Consider the following 18,584-nt stretch of genomic DNA (forward strand, 5'->3'; position numbering starts at 1 on the left):
AGAATGAGTGTATGTATGACGATGTGGGCTTCGAGGACGCGCGGGTGACGGTCGTTAGATAGAGAAGCGAGGGAGAACGGCGGGGAAGTGGTCGAGGTCATGGCGATACGGGAGAGTTGAGAACTGCTTCGGTCTTTGTTGTGGAGGTGATCTGACGAGACGTTGCATTTTTCTGGGATCGCTCGGGCAGGCGCTTATTCGTGCTTGCCGCTGGAGGCTGAGGAAGGAGTGATTTGAGGAGGCTACGGCAGGAGCAACCATGACCCTGGACACAATACGTGTGTACCTTTGAGGTTCCTTTTCTTTGCATCGAGGCGAGACCGAACTAATTATAACCTTTCCGAGATGTGCCTCAGAGGCGAACTCTACCTTGGACGTACACATCACATTCAACATGATGATTCGACGAAGTTCAGCGTTATGTATGCCTCAAGAATCTGATTCCGTAGAGATACCTCCCAAGATAAAGTTGTGTTCATACCGATGAGTTTCCCTTCATTACTGAGCTACTCTCCCTCAATACCGAATACCAAGCGACCATCACCAGTTAGGCGTACCTTCCCCTACCCACAACTCCAAACTCCACGCTAATACAAGGGCAAATAGCACTCTGGGCAAGCAAACAGTTCCCCACCTGCCAAATTGAGTGAAAGTAGACAAACTAGAAAGTCAATCCCATCATGCTGAGCAAGATCATGTGGGCCTGCTACACTCCAAACTCGTTACCAAAGTTGCCATTGCCGTACGACGTCGTCCAATCAGGCTGAGTGTCTAGTAACCAGGAGACCGAATCGAACATTTCGAAGCTGTTCGCACTAGCCATGCCATTGGGCATTTGCAGTGGCATACTTAGCGTGTTGATGTGTGGGTTGAAATTGGGCAAGGTATGAGCCGGGTTTTCCACGGCGCCAGGCGGTGGTGTAGAATTACTGGACGAGTCGGGATTCGTGGGGTTTGTCATGACCGTGTTTTCGAGCTGTTCCGCAGCTCCACTAACCTGCGCTTCTCGCCAGCGGAACGCGCAGTCAAAGACCACACTCATGCTCATCCGACTACGGATGATAAGGCCGAGAGGGTCATCTAACATTCCAGTGCTTGGTCGCCTCTGCTGCTGTTGATGCTGTTGCTGATTGTGCTGATTGAACATGGTGCTCATGCCTGAGTTACTAAGAGACGGCGACTGAGAGAGGCTGTGTAGGCTGCGGCCGCGGGAACTCTCTTTCCACAACTGTGCCAGAACCTCGGCAAATCGATCCAAGAGATCGTTCGACCATACTTTGGATTTCCTCAGCGCATCCACAGTCTGTAGAACAAATTGTCGACCTTTGTTCGCGGGAAGCTTGCTGGCAAAGTCTGAGTTGAGGAGCTTGAGCAAGGCGAAACCGGCTGCAAGAGCCATCTGCATGACGTAGTAGGGAACGTAAGGCAGCCTGCCCTCGTGTTGTATCTTAAAGACACGCTCCAGATAGGCCGTCGCGGCGAAGTACAGCGCGACAAGGTCGTCCCGCCGTTCAAGCCGTATCTCCGGGCTGAAGAACGAGTACAGATGCAAATGTAAGGAGACGGCGTAGTGGTACAGTTCTTCCAGGCCTGTTTGAAGTCAGAGAAGTCCCCATGAATGAGGGTGTCATATATACCGCTGTCCACCCCGTCCAGGGAGCTGTTTTCTTCCTTCACACGCTCTTCCTTGAGACGATCTGCTTCCAGACTCATGTAGCTTGTGGCGGCGCCTTCGGCGAAGCGATGGCTGTTGGCGGAGTACAGGAGCTTATTGATCCTGCTCGCAGCCATTTCCTGGCGAAGGCGGACGAACAGTGTGGGTGGTATAATGCGCATGTGCTCTTCGTCGTCTACTTTGAAGTCGAGTGTCGAATCGTAAAGGGTTATCGAGGGCTGTCCGTTTCCTGTTGACACACTGCAATACGTTAGCTTTGGCAGTATGCTTTGATGGTACAAACTTACGTTTGCGCAACGATGTTGCAGACGGCCCACGTCCTCAGCCGATCGTGTATATCCTCCCGTCGCAGCTGCATTTTCGTTCTGGAGAAGTCATCCGGGTGCGTCGGCTGATGCAGACCAATCTGCATGGCAACCTGCATCATAGCGCCACACAGTATGAAAGTCGGGTCGGTCACTGTCCGCTCTGCTGGGAGTGGCCAGGTACAGAGCAGACACAAGGCCTTGACTACATGGTGGTTCGGCTGATTTCGAATAGAGTCCCAGATGAGATCGCTCAGCGGCTTGGAGAGATCCTTCAGCAGAACCGGCCGTGGCCCATAGCGGCGTGCGGCAACCGCGATAATAGCCCAGAACAGCAGCTTGTGGTCCTGCGAGTAGTACTCCTCAGGCGAACGCACTTGATCTAAGAATGGCAGGAATGGGTGGTATAGCTGAAAGTATTCGGCGAACAGCTCGTTGACCTCACTGTGGCCCAGTCGCACTTCGCCGGCACCCAGCGAGAAGAACATGGGCGATCCGCTGCGCAAGTCGAGCAGAGATGTTGCCGCCACTTGTGTATGTTGTGTCTGTAGGAAGGCGTCGTCCTCCATCTTGGGGACTGGGCCGGGAGTGAAGGTGTGGTTGTCTGACGTCTGCTGCGGAGCATTCAGGACAGGCTGGTTCGGCGTGGACTGGCCTTCGTACATGGCGAGTCGCTCTCGCAAGTATTCCATCTCCTTCTCCATCTCGGCATTCCTATTACGCTTGCCGACACGCTTGAAGTTGGGCTCGATTACGCATCGCAGGTTCTGTTTCTGACATCGCGCACAGCTGACGAAGGGATCTTGCTGGACGTTACACTTGAGCTGCAATGGCACCGTTAGCGGGACTATGAAACATTGACATCTGACAGCATGTCGTTGGTGGTAGCAGGGCGTATACAGGCGCGGAGCATCGTAAACAGTCACACGCATTGATCCCAGTGGCGCGCACGCGGGCGCCCAGGCTTGGGATTGAGCTTCTCCATGGGCGCATGGACGGCATGTAGAAAAAAAGAACTTACCTTCTGCTGGCGACACTCGTTGCAGGCGCGCTTCACCGCGGTATTGCGCCGCGACGACGACGAGGGCCGCGTATCACCGTCGCCATTCTCATCATCGTCGCTGCTAGCCGAGCGCTTGAATCCTCTGGTGTGGGTGCTGTTGGGGCTCTGGAACGGATGCGGCAGTCCATTTAGTCCGGGCGTCGTTGGTGACATGGAATGCAGCATATTGTTCGACATATGCGACCGATATCGCAGGGAATTTAGGTTGTGAGGGTAGGTAGAAGTGGGGGTCCAGCAGAGGGAGTCCGAGGCCGCAAGCGCGTGCGAAACTTGACCGGCTGCCTGGCCACGACTCTGACTCCAATGCCGTGGGAGACTCACTCGATCATGCGCGCCTGACTGCTATCACAAGCTGCAAGCTCCTGCAGGAAGCCGCCGAACTGTGGGCTCTCAGACGCGGGCGAGCTTGTCAGAATTGGTTCTGCCTCTCCAATCACAGCCTGCGACCACCCATGCTGAATCGCGGCAAGCCTCGTTCTGGCAATCTCCACCGTAACTATCCGGGCCCTACACCTACGCGTTATGAACCGGTTTCTTGGACTTTTCGCGTTTTGGCTGGGTATTCCAGGACTAGCCCTGGTGCGCTGAAGATTCTCGATGTCGCATGCGTAGGAGCGTGAGAGCGCGCGAACAGGACCATCAAAGTCTGAGGTCATTCACGCTTGCATTATTGTCATCGGACGTGTTGGCAGAAGTTTAGTGCATGCATCGTCAAAATGGGGGATGAAAAGATGAGAATGGGAACACTGGTTATTCCCGTCACCACATTCAAGGGAAGGATTGAACACCCTAGACCCTACATTAACTTCAGGTCACCCGGGGGCCTACTTCGCACGCTCTTATGTCAATATAGGCCGCAGACCTGTTGATTTATTCTTTTTATAAGGTGCCGTCACAACTTCAATCTTTAGATCAGGTTGCAAAGTGTCAGGTTTCCAAGTCTTACTGATGTGTATCCCATCCGAAGAGGTTATTCAATGAGGACCAGCGGTAAAGTGTAAGTTCAGGGCATGCTATCATTATCATGACGCAGGTTGTAGGTACATTCAGCGGCCTGGGTTGAACATGGTAGTGTGGATTGTTGGCGTTGCCTTGGCCGCTGCGGAGCCTCGCGCACAGGTTAAAGGATTTTGGACACCCATACTAGCATTCGAGATCTGAACAGCATGCAAGCCACCAAGTCCTCATCATAGTGTCACACCGCAGTCTGTCGGGAAACATAGCGTGTAGCTTGTGGATGTATTCGTGACCCTACTCAGCTACATCCTGGCGGAGTGACGTAGAAATCATCTTGATATCGTAAAAGCCGACCGAACCAGGAGACTGCCCATAATGCACATGAACACCGAAGACCCAGTTTTGACATGCTAAACCCCTTGACACTCAATGCAACCGCTTAACGCTTCTTTTGCTGGGACTCCTTGAGGACCTTCTTGACGACCTTCTGCTCCTCGATCAGGAAAGCACGGACGATGCGGTCCTGGACGCAGCCGGCGCATCGCGATCCACCGTAGGCGCGCTGGACGGTCTTCTTGGGGCGGGAGATCTGGGCGTACTCGCGGGGGCGGAGGGCTGGGATACCCTGGAGCTTGGTACCGCAGTCCTACAAACTGTCAACAACAAGCCTTTGCATCCTTCCGGGTCTGACTTACACCGCACTTGGGGGCAGTGCCCCTCTTCTTGATGTGCAGGTAACGGAGTTCACCACCGGGGGTCTTGATGACGCGGACCTTCTGGCTCTTGGTGTTGTAGGGCGCGCGACGCCTCTGCCCAATGTCAGTCTTTGCTTCCAACGATCCAAGATCCTCATTCGCCTGGTCCAGGGCTCGGGGGTGCGGTGCGACGTACGTAGGTGAGTCTGTTGGACGGCATTGTGAAAGATTTCCCGGGGAATCAGTGGGCGATTGTCTGTGTGCGTGTGAGCGAAAGGATGTCGGAGGTGGTGTCGCAAAGGGCGATAATCGTACCTGGGTCTGGAAAGGGATTGTTAGTATCGTCGAAGAACTTCGCAGGACGGCGAGCTTGCTTACCACTGTTGTCGTCGTTGGTTAGTGAGGCAGCGAAAATCGTCGTGTGCTCGGTTAGCCGACCTGCGCTAGCACGCTAGACAAGGAAGCCGGGCTCCACCATCACGTGACGCGAGCCCGTGCACGGAGGCCTGGCAAGAAGATTCACTAGACTATAATGCGAACATCTCCATCGCCACTCCACACAACGCGCAGAGGGTGTATCTCTGCTTCGTGTGCCCCGCCAACTATACGACTTTCGAGCTTCTGGAGACAGTCTGGAGACCCACGCGCCGACGCGACTTCCCCTTCTTCGACCGCGGCGCCGTCCGCAAAGCTCAGGATTCGACTCCTAAGCTTGTCGCGCGACCAACTGTGCTCAATCCACGAGTTCAGTATAGCACTGTGATCGCGTTATAGAGGTCAGTAATCCCCTTCAACCCTTTATCCCGTAGAAGCTGTGTGGCTCCTACAAATTCGATACTCGATACAGAGGCGCATAATTCCTCCAGTCTCGCGTTTTCATCCCCTCTAACGGCAACAGATTTCTTTCCCTAATATCAGTCAACATGGCTTTTCCCCCACCCCCGCCGCCGCCTCCACCAGGCCCTCCAGGTGCTGGATACGCGCCGCCACCACCACCGCCTCCGCCAGGTCCTCCGGGCTCCGGATATGCGCCGCCACCGCCGCCTCCTCCAGGACCACCAGGTGCGCCTGGTACAGTAGGCCCTCCCGGTATGCGGCCACCTGTCGACCCGCAAGTTGCGAAGTTTGCCCAAAAGAAGAAGGACTGGTTACGGCAACAGCGCCAAAGGTTCGGCGAGAAGCGCAAGGCAGGATTCGTCGAGACACAAAAGGCGGATCTACCCCCGGAGCATCTGCGCAAGGTGTTTAGGGATATCGGCGATGTGTCCCAGAAGAAATTCACCACGGACAAGCGAAGTTATCTCGGTGCGCTCAAGTTCATGCCGCACGCGGTTCTGAAGCTTCTGGAGAACATGCCCATGCCCTGGGAGAGTAGACGAGACGTAAAAGTCCTCTACCACACCAACGGATGTCTGACCCTGGTCAACGAGGTTCCTCGTGTGATCGAGCCCGTCTTCCACGCACAATGGGCAGCCATGTGGCTGGCCATGAGGAAGGAGAAGAGCGATCGCCGACACTTCAAGCGCATGCGTTTCCCGCCTTTCGACGACGAAGAGCCGCCCCTGTCGTACTCGGAGAACATCGAAGACGTTGAGCCACTGGAGCCTATTCAGTTGGAGCTGGACGAGGACGAAGATAGCCCTGTGTACGAGTGGTTCTACGACCACCGCGCGCTTCTCGATACCCCACATGTCAACGGACCCAGCTACGAGACCTGGAACCTTGACCTGCCTCAGATGGCAACGCTATACCGTCTGAGCAAACAGCTTCTCAGCGACATCGTTGATAAGAACTACTTCCACATGTTTGACATGGACAGCTTCCAGACAGCCAAGGCACTCAATGTCGCGATACCCGGAGGGCCCCGTTTCGAGCCATTGTACAAGGACATCGACCCGAACGACGAGGATTTTGGCGAGTTTAACGCTATTGACCGCATCATCTTCCGATCGCCTATCCGAACCGAGTACCGCGTCTCATACCCATACCTCTACAACTCCCTGCCGCGAAGTGTCAAGCTGGCTTGGTATTCTCACCCGCAGGTCGTGTACGTTCGTGCTGAGGACCCGGATTTGCCCGCTTTCTACTTCGACCCTGGAATCAACCCAATCTCTTCAAGAGCTGTAGCACCAAAGAACATCTCCGTAAGCCACGAGGATCTGGTCTTCGGTGAAGATGACGAGGACGACGAAGACGACTTCCAGATGCCCGAAGAGATGGAGCCGTTCATGGCTGACGAGGAGATCTCTACCCCAGACACTGCTTCAGCCATCGCGCTTTGGTGGGCACCCCATCCATTCGACAAGCGATCAGGTCGTATGGTGCGGGCACAGGACGTTCCCCTCGTAAAGCAGTGGTACCTTGAGCACGTTCCTGCGGGTCAGCCCGTCAAGGTCCGGGTCTCTTACCAGAAGTTGCTGAAGACGTTTGTTTTGAACGAGCTTCACAAGAAGCCGCCACAAGCACAAAACAAGCAGAATTTGATGCGGACGCTCAAGAGCACCAAATTCTTCCAGCAGACCAAGATTGATTGGGTTGAGGCCGGTCTGCAGGTTTGCCGACAGGGTTACAACATGCTCAACCTTCTCATCCATCGCAAAAACTTGACTTACTTGCATCTTGACTACAACTTCAACTTGAAGCCTGTCAAGACCCTTACTACCAAGGAGCGCAAGAAGTCACGTTTCGGAAACGCTTTCCATCTCATGCGTGAGATTCTGAGGTTAACGAAGCTCATTGTTGACGCTCAGGTCCAGTACCGTCTAGGCAACATCGATGCCTTCCAACTCGCCGATGGTATCCTTTACGCTTTCAACCACGTCGGTCAGCTGACCGGTATGTACCGTTACAAGTACAAGCTGATGCACCAGATCCGTTCCTGCAAGGATCTCAAGCATTTGATCTACTACCGATTCAACTCTGGCCCTGTCGGAAAGGGTCCTGGGTGTGGTTTCTGGGCTCCTGCTTGGAGAGTTTGGCTATTCTTCATGCGCGGTATCATTCCCCTGCTCGAGCGCTGGCTCGGAAACCTGCTCTCTCGTCAATTTGAGGGCAGGCACAGCAAGGGTGTTGCAAAGACCGTCACCAAGCAACGTGTTGAGTCGCATTTCGACTTGGAGCTCCGCGCTGCTGTGATGAGTGATCTCATGGACATGATGCCTGAGGGCATCAAGCAAAACAAAGTCAACACTGTTCTGCAACATTTGTCAGAGGCATGGCGTTGCTGGAAGAGTAACATCCCTTGGAAGGTACCTGGCCTGCCAGCCCCCATCGAGAACATCATCTTGCGCTACGTCAAGAGCAAGGCAGACTGGTGGATCTCGGTTGCACATTACAACCGTGAGCGTATTCGACGAGGTGCCACCGTTGACAAGACTGTGGCCAAGAAGAACCTGGGTCGATTGACACGTTTGTGGCTCAAGGCAGAGCAGGAACGTCAGCACAATTACATGAAGGACGGTCCTTATGTCTCTTCCGAAGAAACTGTCGCCATATATACTACCATGGTGCACTGGCTCGAGGCCCGCAAGTTCCAGCCAATTCCCTTCCCAAGTGTCTCTTACAAGCACGACACGAAGATTCTCATCCTGGCCCTGGAGCGTCTCAGGGAAGCGTACTCCGTCAAGGGCCGACTCAACCAGAGTCAGCGTGAAGAGTTGGCTCTCATTGAGCAGGCTTACGATTCCCCGGGTACTACTCTTGCGCGTATCAAGCGCTTCTTGCTCACACAGCGTGCTTTCAAGGAAGTCGGTATCGATATGAACGATAACTACAGCAACATAAACCCTGTGTACGACATCGAGCCCATGGAGAAGATCACCGACGCCTACCTCGATCAGTACCTATGGTACCAGGCTGATCAACGGCACCTATTCCCAGCCTGGATCAAGCCCTCAGATTCCGAGGTTCCACCTCTGCTGACCTACAAGTGGGCGCAGGGTATCAACAACCTTGACAAGGTCTGGGAGAGCCAAGATGGAGAGTGCAACGTCATGATCGAAACTCAGCTGTCGAAGGTCTATGAGAAGATTGATCTTACCATGTTGAACCGTTTGTTGCGTCTCATCATGGACCACAACTTGGCGGATTACATCACAGCGAAGAACAACGTGCAACTCAACTACAAGGACATGAACCACGTCAACGCGTACGGTATGATTCGTGGTCTCCAATTCTCTGGTTTCGTCTTCCAGTTCTATGGTCTTGTACTGGATATCCTCCTTCTAGGTTTACAGCGTGCAAACGAGATTGCTGGTGCACCAGAGAGCCCCAACGACTTCTTGCAGTTCAAGGACAAGGAGACCGAGGTGCGCCACCCGATCCGATTGTACACCAGGTACATTGACCGCATCTGGGTCTTCTTCAGGTTCACCGCTGAGGAGTCTCGCGATCTGATTCAGCGTTTCCTCACTGAGAACCCGGATCCTAACTTTGAGAACGTCATTGGATACAAGAACAAGAAGTGCTGGCCGCGTGACTCGAGGATGCGACTGATGCGTCACGATGTCAACCTTGGTCGCGCAGTCTTCTGGGATCTCAAGAACCGCCTACCACGATCGGTCACTACGATCGAGTGGGACGACACCTTCGCTAGTGTCTACAGTCGCGACAACCCCAACTTGCTGTTCTCCATGAACGGTTTCGAAGTCCGTATCCTGCCCAAGATCCGAAACTTGACTGGCGAATTCCCTGTTAAGGACAGCGTATGGTCTCTTGTCGACAACTCCACCAAGGAGCGTACCGCGGATGCCTTCTTGCAGGTGACCGAAGAAGATATTCAGAAGTTCAACAACCGCATTCGACAGATTCTGATGTCTTCTGGATCTACTACATTCACGAAGATTGCGAACAAGTGGAACACGACTCTTATTGCGCTCTTCACCTACTACCGTGAGGCTGCGGTGTCCACCGTCAACCTACTCGATACGATCGTGAAGTGCGAGACCAAGATCCAGACGCGTGTCAAGATTGGTTTGAACTCCAAGATGCCTTCGCGTTTCCCTCCTGCTGTGTTCTACACGCCCAAGGAACTTGGTGGTCTGGGTATGATTTCTGGATCTCACATTCTTATCCCAACCAGTGATAAGAGATGGTCAAAGCAGACTGACACTGGCGTCACGCATTACCGTGCCGGTAAGAAACTACCCCGTATAAAATGGAATGAAACTTATGCTAACTTAATAGGTATGTCGCACGATGAGGAGACTCTCATTCCTAACATCTTCCGATACATTATCCCATGGGAGTCTGAGTTCGTCGACTCCCAACGTGTCTGGATGGAATACTCCCAGAAGCGTCAGGAGGCGCAGCAACAGAACCGCCGACTAACCCTCGAGGACCTGGAGGACAGCTGGGACCGTGGTCTCCCTCGTATTAACACCCTGTTCCAGAAGGACCGCAGTACCCTCAGTTTCGACAAGGGTTTCCGCGCACGGACCGAGTTCAAGATTTACCAACACATGAAGAGCAACCCCTTCTGGTGGACCAGCCAACGCCACGACGGTAAATTATGGAATCTTAACGCGTACAGAACAGATGTTATTCAGGCTTTGGGCGGTGTTGAGACCATCCTGGAGCACACCTTGTTCAAGGCAACGGCCTTCCCATCGTGGGAGGGTCTCTTCTGGGAAAAGGCATCAGGTACGTTTTTCCGTGTACTGAGTACAGTCTCGGTCTTTCTTTGCTCATCTCTCTACACTTTCTGCCACCATCGTATTCCCCAACTGCCATTTGCCCTATCCCTCTGTCTTATGAAAATCACGTGTCGGCTGTAAGCCTGGCTCGCGATCTTGGTTCGCAGCAACATCCTTACCAAAAAAAACCCTCATCACGTGCCGGCGCTGGTGCCTCACCTCCGTCACGTGCAGATGCGGGTGCCTGGAGAGATGCATGGGCATAAAACTCTTCTACTCCTACCCTTGTTATTTCCTCGACCACCCTGAATACCTCAAGCTTCTGTACATCGAATGCTAACTTTCGTACAGGTTTTGAGGAGTCTATGAAATTCAAGAAGCTCACCAACGCCCAACGTTCCGGTCTCAACCAGATCCCCAACCGTCGCTTCACACTTTGGTGGTCACCTACCATCAACCGCGCCAACGTCTACGTCGGTTTCCAGGTCCAACTCGATCTCACTGGCATCTTCTTGCACGGCAAGATCCCCACCCTCAAAATTTCGCTCATCCAGATTTTCCGTGCCCATTTGTGGCAAAAGATCCATGAGTCCGTCGTCATGGACTTGTGCCAGGTCTTCGACCAAGAGCTCGAGGCTCTCGGTATCGAGACAGTTCAGAAGGAGACTATCCATCCGCGAAAGTCGTACAAGATGAACAGTTCGTGTGCTGATATTCTCCTCTTTGCCAGCCACAAGTGGAGCGTATCACCACCATCTATGCTTTACGACACCAAGGACACTATGAGCGCCACTACGACAAACAAGTTCTGGATCGACGTTCAATTGCGATACGGTGACTACGATTCTCACGACATTGAGCGTTACGTCCGCGCCAAGTACCTCGACTACACTCAGGACAGTATGAGCATCTACCCGTCCGCTACTGGTCTTATGATCGGTATCGACCTGGCATACAATTTGTACTCTGCATACGGACAATATTTCCCTGGTCTTAAGCAACTCGTTCAACAAGCCATGGCAAAGGTCATGAAGGCTAACCCTGCGCTCTACGTCCTCCGCGAGCGTATCAGGAAGGGTCTTCAGCTGTACGCATCTGAGAGTTCTCAAGAGTTCCTCAACTCGCAGAACTACTCTGAGCTGTTCAGCAACCAGATCCAGCTGTTCATCGACGATACCAATGTCTACCGTGTGACAATCCACAAGACTTTCGAGGGTAACTTGACGACCAAGCCTATCAACGGTGCTATCTTCATCTTCAACCCTCGTACTGGACAATTGTTCTTGAAGATTATCCATACTAGTGTTTGGGCTGGCCAGAAGCGTCTTGGTCAACTAGCCAAGTGGAAGACGGCCGAAGAAGTAGCGGCTCTTATCCGGTCTCTGCCTGTGGAGGAGCAGCCGAAGCAGCTCATCGTCACTCGTAAGGGTCTGCTTGACCCTCTTGAGGTGCACTTGCTTGACTTCCCCAACATCTCCATCCGTGCCTCGGAACTGCAACTGCCCTTCCAGGCGGCTATGAAGGTCGAGAAGCTTGGTGACATGATCTTACGAGCGACTGGACCTCAGATGGTGCTCTTCAACTTGTACGACGAATGGCTGAAGACCATCTCCTCATACACGGCCTTCTCCCGTTTGATCCTCATCCTGCGCGCCCTGCACGTCAATCAGGACAAGACGAAGCTGCTCTTGCGTCCAGACAAGACTGTCATTACACAGGAGCATCACATCTGGCCCTCACTAGCTGACGAAGACTGGATCAAGGTTGAAGTTCAACTTCGAGATCTCATTTTGCTTGATTACGGCAAGAAGAACAACGTCAACACTTCATCGCTCACTAGCAGTGAAGTGCGTGACATTATCCTGGGTATGGAGATCTCAGCTCCTTCGATGCAACGTCAACAGGCTGCCGAGATCGACAAGCAGCAGGAGGAGCAACAGCAATTGACTGCTGTCACGACTAAGACGCAGAACATCCACGGTGAAGAGATGGTTGTCACGACTACATCGCAGTACGAGCAGGCATCCTTCGCCTCCAAGACCGAGTGGCGGACGAGGGCTGTGGCTACTTCCAACTTGCGCACTCGTGCGAACAACATCTACATCAACTCTGAGGATGTCAAGGAGGAAGGTCACTTCACGTACGTCATGCCCAAGAACGTACTGAAGCGCTTCATCACCATCGCCGATCTCCGTGTTCAAGTTGCCGGTTACCTGTACGGAAAGTCGCCAGCGGACAACGACCAAGTCAAGGAGATCAGCACCATCGTCATGATTCCTCAAGTAGGTAACACCCGCGATGTTCAGCTACCCAAGGAATTGCCCAATCATGAGTACCTGGACAATCTCGAGCCCCTCGGAATCATTCACACTGTCAGTGGCAACGAGCCGCCATACATGCAAGCCAGCGACGTCACTCAGCACGCTCGCCTCATGAACCAGCACCCTAGCTGGGACAAGAAGACCGTCTCAATGACAGTTTCCTTCACTCCTGGTTCCGTTTCGCTCGCTGCATGGGCCCTCACTCCTGACGGCTACAAGTGGGGTGCTCAGAACAAGGACACCATGTCTGACAACCCAACTGGTTTCAGCACCAGCTTCGGTGAGAAGTGCCAGTTGCTACTCTCAGACAAGATCCGAGGTTACTTCCTCGTACCAGACAACGGCGTCTGGAACTACAGCTTCATGGGTAGCACATTCGGTACCGTAGAGAAGAGGCCGGTTCATGTGCGTCTCGACACACCTGTACGCTTCTACGACAGCATCCATCGCCCATTGCACTTCCACAACTTCGCTGAGTTGGAGGATGTCTGGGTCGATCGCGAGAACCAGTTTGAGTAGACGGGACGATGTACAACAAAAGGAGGAGTGTATCTGAGTAGGAGTATACCCTCTCACGGCGTTCCTAGGGATATGGCGTTTTTTGCATCATCGCATCATTGATTGCATGGATAGTGGAGAATGGGCGATGATTGAGATTGGGTAGCAAAAACGTGAATAGTGTATTATAATGTTTTCAGCGAAATGCATACTGAATTTACAAACATGTCTGCCATGCCGTTGTGATTACTGCGCCTGCTGCTCTGAAGTAATCGATATTTCGCTGTCTGTACTAACTTCCTCTACCGATGAGCCAGCGTTTTGCTCCTGCGCTCTAACACCTTTGGTTCCAGCAATGGCGATGGTGAGAGGAGAGGGTTGAACGTTGTGACTATTCCGCTACTCAGCATTGAAAACCAGCTATTCAAGCACCTATAACTTACCCTTGCTCTTCGTATACTCGAGACTGAACGCCAAATCCCCCTTGTCAGATGCAGTTGACGATGTCGAAACTGACGTCATAGGTTTGGTCGCAGGCTTCAACGGCCGCTTTCCGCTTTCTGTGGGGTGTTCGCACGTCATGGCACTCGAATATTTGTAGGCCTTGTGCGATGAGAGAGGTTGGACTTAGATTAGATAAGAGTGTGCTGTTGTTGATAAGAGATGTGTACTTTTCTGCACGTGGTGCCCCGCATCATCCTGAGGTAACCTTCGATACTTCCTTCCCAACGCAGTCAGCAACAAACGAGTACTTGCACTTGCTCTCTCAGCTTTTGTGGCTCAGCTCTAGTACTCGTACCATGGCTTTGCACCTAATTTCCTCGCAAGCATAGCGCAGCCTCCATTCCATCACCATAGTTCATCATCGCCGTTCCATACCTAGGTAGTACTGCGATAACCCAAAGGCGACCTAAAGACGACGAGCTAACCACATCTCCCGCATTTTATACAATTTATACGCAATGAGATACTCTATAAAAGACAGAAGTATTGCATATCCGAGAACACCTCGATTCCATCATCCACAACCCACCTGCCTCGCTCTTTCCGGGTGTTGTATGACACACGCTTCATTCCCCACCTCCCACCTTCGAAGCCATATCCCTCGACGGCAAAGCTTTCGAAAGAAAAGTTTATCGAGACGTCCTCAAGACTCTGGAATGTATTCACGATCTCTCGCGCTGTTTCTAGAACCGCAGAGCAACCGGCTCGCTGTAGATCCAACCGTGCATAGTATATCGAACGGAATCTTACTTCGAGAGTTCTGTGTTCTATGTTCTTATTGCTAGGGTCTCTTGCAATCATCTCCAGAAACAAGTTAATGCCGTTGCGCAAGCGCTCTCGATTTACATTGAACGCGAAATACCCGAATTGGAGGTTGATAAAGACAACGAACTTCCTGATCTGTTTGGCGATGGCACAAAAGATGGTGTTGAAGTGCGCATCTTGGGGGTCCTTCTGGTTGTTGAGCATCTTTCCACAGGGCGCCAATTTGAAGGACTGGTTACAGAGTCGAATATTCATCGAGCCTGTGTCGATTGTTACCAGGAATGACTTTTGTTTGTAGAGTACTGTGTGAACTTCGTTGCTGATTTGCTTTGCGGCGAGCATTATGTTTAGGATTCTCCCGCGTCCCGTGTCTTCGTCTCGGCGGGCCATCGGCCACCTTTTCCCGATATTCTCAGGAAGGTGATAGCCGATGATCATCTCGCGAAGCTCGAGGGGAAGATCCATGATGCGGAAATTCCAAGGCTGGCCGTGATGCTCGGAGCAGGCTTCTGGTGCTGTCTCGTTCCTACGGCAGGGTATTACCTGCGGAGAATTGCTGCATTGCAGTCCGGTATTAGTGAGATGTTGGCAGCGTCTCGGCATTTTATGATTGGGCGCTGGCGAGATCGGTTCGAAGTAGACTACGGTGGCTCTCGCTACTTGAGTGAGGTGATGTCGATGTTGATGAGAGTGCGGTCTTTTTTTTGAACGTAGATGGGAATGGGAAGCATGGAGAAAGAGGTTTTTGCGGTACTTTATAAAAATGGACACCGAAAACAAGAACATGACGCAGCAAAAAATAGAACACCAAACCGTGGTTGCGCGCGACCTTACCAAGCTCTACCACAATCCTGACAAGACCCAATATTGGCGAGCCACTCACAAATACTCTGATTCAAAACAGATATGCAGACTACGCTAAGATAAAACAATAAAGTTATAGCAATCTGGCATTACTATAGGCTCCAGGGTGTTCAGTTTCCCCTAATCCCAACGGGCCTTTAGTAACCCTTGAACCTCATCATCATACCACTTCCATCCCGCCGGCACAGCGCACCCAAACTCATCCCAACCATGGTCTAACCTGCTCATGTCCAAGTCACCCACGTACCAACTTGGCGGTTTCTCATCATTCTCGAGAGCTTCGATTTGCATCAAACTGATATCTTTGTACCGCCTCGGAACGATGAACTGAGCTGGATGTGAACGATCTGTTGGATCGATAAGGTACTCATATTTCAAACATGGGGCTGTAACCACATGTGTCGAAAGTTTGTAGTGAGACGGGGTAAAGCGGAGTCTCCCCTGATGATCTTCGATGGGAGGTGGACAGAACACGGGAAGGAATCGAAAACTTGCGTGAGTGGTCGTTATACCGGGTTTGGTTGGTTGGCGGATGCCGTCGACATTCAGCGCTATCGTCCAGGTGTGATTATCGCCGATGCGACGATGGCCATAATCTACAAGCGATGTCAATGTCGGCTGATGATCTGAGACTGTACAATTTTGTGCATCGCGTATGTCTAGAGGCTCGGTGGGTAGATCGAGAATACGCTTCTTTATCTTCAAGAGCCGCGCGAGACCATCGGATGAACCATCAGCTGCGTGTTTCATGAGGAACGAGCGTTGGAGAATGAAGGTCGGGTATGGTAGAAGGGAGTATGCGTGCGACCAAGTGATTATGTTGAAGGCTTCTGTTACCGAGGGCTGGAGCAAAGCAGCGCAAAGCGGGGAATCGCAGCTGCTGAGGAGGACCAAATGAGGGCAATCGCATGACGGACGTGCTTTCGCTTTCTGCTTACAGTTGCGGACATGCTTATCGAAGTGGTATAACTGTCATTTGTTAGCTCTATGCGTCTTCTTTAAAGCAGATTCAGCTAAAAAGGGCGTACTTCATCGCAGTCTTGGAGTGGTGGCGGGATCTCGGGCCCAACCCATCCATCCTTCTCTAGGTATGCTTGCATTTTCGTAGTTGAAGAACCTCTTCGAACAAAGATAATAATTTGATGTGTGCCAGGTCTGCGAAGGAAAAAGCAGATTGCAAAGCTGTTGCTGATGATAGCATCAGTTTCTGCTTGGACGTTGCGAAACTCCACCGGTGAAGCGAAAAACGGCTTCAACGCATTGTTGATGTTGTATTGGGTCTTTATAGTAGTTTCATAGACGTGCTTTAGCGTTTTACACACGCGAGACAAGGCTATGATATCCCTGATTTCGAGTTGCTGCAAGATAGACGCTTGGACGGGGGTGTGTCGATCGATAAGACCTACAAGATCGAACATGTCTGAGTGAAAGAGTGCTTGAGTAGTGAGAAGATAGGGAGTGTGTGAGTAGCCAGGAGAGTAAAATGGAGAAGAACGAGCAAAGGAAAATATATGCTAGTCTGGGAGCGTGAAGAAGACGTTGATGTGATCTAGAGAGCATGGAAAGAAAAGGACACTGCGTATGCGTCAACGACTGAAAAAAACACGAAACGCAGACACATCTAGAATCCATCACTCCCGCTTCAACCACGCCAGATTCACAGCACTCAAACAACCTTTCTCCCCCTTCTCCAACCACCCCAACAAATTCTCCATACCCAACCTCTCAAACCCAACGTGGCTCTCCACACTCGCACCCGCCGTATGACTCAACACCATAACATTATTCCTCTGCACCAACCTCTCATTCACATGGGGCTCATTAGCATGAACATCCAGCCCCGCCGCCCCAACAATACCATCATCCAACGCCTTATTCAGCGCCTCCTCGTCCACCAACTTCCCTCTCGCAATATTCACAAGTCTCGCCCCCTTCTTAAACTGCGCGAATTCCTTCGTCGAAAGCAGCGTATCCCCCGAGAACGGCGTAGCAAGTAACACGCAATCCGACGACGACAGCAACTCCTCCAGGCTCGCACACCACCTCGCCCCGATTTCCTTCTCCCTCTCTTCCATCCTCACAACATCGTAATAAGCAATCTTCATGTCAAAAGCGCGACTAGCCTTCTCCGCAACACGCATACCGATGCGGCCCAGCCCCACAATACCAAGCGTGCTGCCATTGGGATTGTGCGTCACGGCCGCAATGTTCTGGTTCGCGTTGCGGAACTGCTCTGGGTCGCATGATCGCGCTGCGAGGAAGGACCAGGTGATTGCGCGGTAGCAGGACAGGATTAGTACGATGGCGGCGTCGGCGACGGATTCGGTGCATGCGGATGCGCTGTTGCAGTATATGGTTCCTGCGTGTGAGGCGAGGTATTGCGTGTTTACCCAGTCGAAACCTGCGCCGGCTGAGGCGTAGATTTTGCAGGAGGAGGGGAGGAGGTCGCTTGGGGGTTGGTTAGTATGTTGTGTTAGGAGGGGAGGGGATGGTGGTGGACTTACATGAGTTCTTCATCCCAGTTCCCCATTTCACCGCCTGTGTTCCAGAAGGGTCGGTACATGCCTACGAAGTCACCCCATTTCTTCTCTTTGAGCGCTTGTTTGAAGTCTTCTCTACCCATTGAATACGTTCTTGTGATGTTGAACTTGTTGCTTAGCTCGGCATATAGATTATGGTTCCACCGGATATCGTCGCCGAGATGCAGTATGGTTGGCTTTGACGCAGACGAAGCGTTCGACGTTAAAGGTGAGGTTTCGTATGGCGTTGCAGGCGCGGGCAGTCCAGAGTCTTGGGGCGTTGGTGTTGCCGAAGACATGATGTGTTGTCGTGTGTGTATATGCTTAGATGCGATAAATATGAGAGTAGAAAGACAGTATGAAAGCAAACGTATATCGAGGGCCGAAGTGCAGAGAGTAAAATGAAGCTGCCGCCGATTTCGCTGGCTCTAGAAGCACTTTCTCGTCTCACAACCCGCTCTCAAGACCCTAAAAGTGATGTAAACCCGAGAACCAGACACTCGGGTACACTTGCTTAATATCGCAGCCTTCTAGATCTCCTTCTTTCCGACTGCTTACTCGCAGGTCTCCTGGTGTCGACTGCAAACCAGATGAAGAAGCGACAGGCAGTTTTCTCAAAGAGGCTGTGATGTTTCCAAACAACGGGAAACTTCATAAACAAAATGATGTTGTATTACAACGAGCACATATAGCGCACGTAACGTGGCGTGCATGAAAGAGGACGTGGGGCAACAAGCCGCTGGCAAGCGGTGAAGATAAGGTTATCGATACCAAGAGCTGCACTA

General features: G+C 52.2%; 4 protein-coding genes across 4 annotated transcripts; 1 reads left to right on the top strand and 3 right to left on the bottom strand.

Annotated features, from left to right (window-relative positions):
- Positions 1-706: 706 nt before the first annotated feature.
- Positions 707-3,220, bottom strand: J4E88_009254 (uncharacterized protein; the record flags this gene model as incomplete). The annotated part of the gene is made up of 4 exons (XM_049402858.1): positions 707-1,590; positions 1,638-1,915; positions 1,963-2,804; positions 3,002-3,220. 4 exons carry the CDS (start codon positions 3,218-3,220, stop codon positions 707-709), a joined length of 2,223 nt encoding a protein of 740 aa, XP_049251346.1.
- A 1,219-nt stretch (positions 3,221-4,439) lies between these two features.
- Positions 4,440-4,915, bottom strand: RPL34B (60S ribosomal protein L34B; the record flags this gene model as incomplete). Its single annotated transcript, XM_049402859.1, has 3 exons — positions 4,440-4,646; positions 4,696-4,809; positions 4,892-4,915. 3 exons carry the CDS (start codon positions 4,913-4,915, stop codon positions 4,440-4,442), a joined length of 345 nt encoding a protein of 114 aa, XP_049251347.1.
- Positions 4,916-5,618: 703 nt separating this feature from the next.
- On the top strand, positions 5,619-13,168 carry PRPF8 (Pre-mRNA-processing-splicing factor 8; the record flags this gene model as incomplete). Its single annotated transcript, XM_049402860.1, has 3 exons — positions 5,619-9,828; positions 9,880-10,335; positions 10,680-13,168. 3 exons carry the CDS (start codon positions 5,619-5,621, stop codon positions 13,166-13,168), a joined length of 7,155 nt encoding a protein of 2,384 aa, XP_049251348.1.
- Positions 13,169-16,911: 3,743 nt separating this feature from the next.
- Positions 16,912-18,098, bottom strand: J4E88_009257 (uncharacterized protein; the record flags this gene model as incomplete). Its single annotated transcript, XM_049402861.1, has 2 exons — positions 16,912-17,728; positions 17,785-18,098. 2 exons carry the CDS (start codon positions 18,096-18,098, stop codon positions 16,912-16,914), a joined length of 1,131 nt encoding a protein of 376 aa, XP_049251349.1.
- Positions 18,099-18,584: the final 486 nt, after the last annotated feature.

This window comes from Alternaria novae-zelandiae, assembly GCF_023758075.1.
Source record: "Alternaria novae-zelandiae strain BMP 2774 chromosome Unknown scaffold_23, whole genome shotgun sequence".
Classification (NCBI taxonomy): Eukaryota; Fungi; Ascomycota; class Dothideomycetes; order Pleosporales; family Pleosporaceae; genus Alternaria; species Alternaria novae-zelandiae.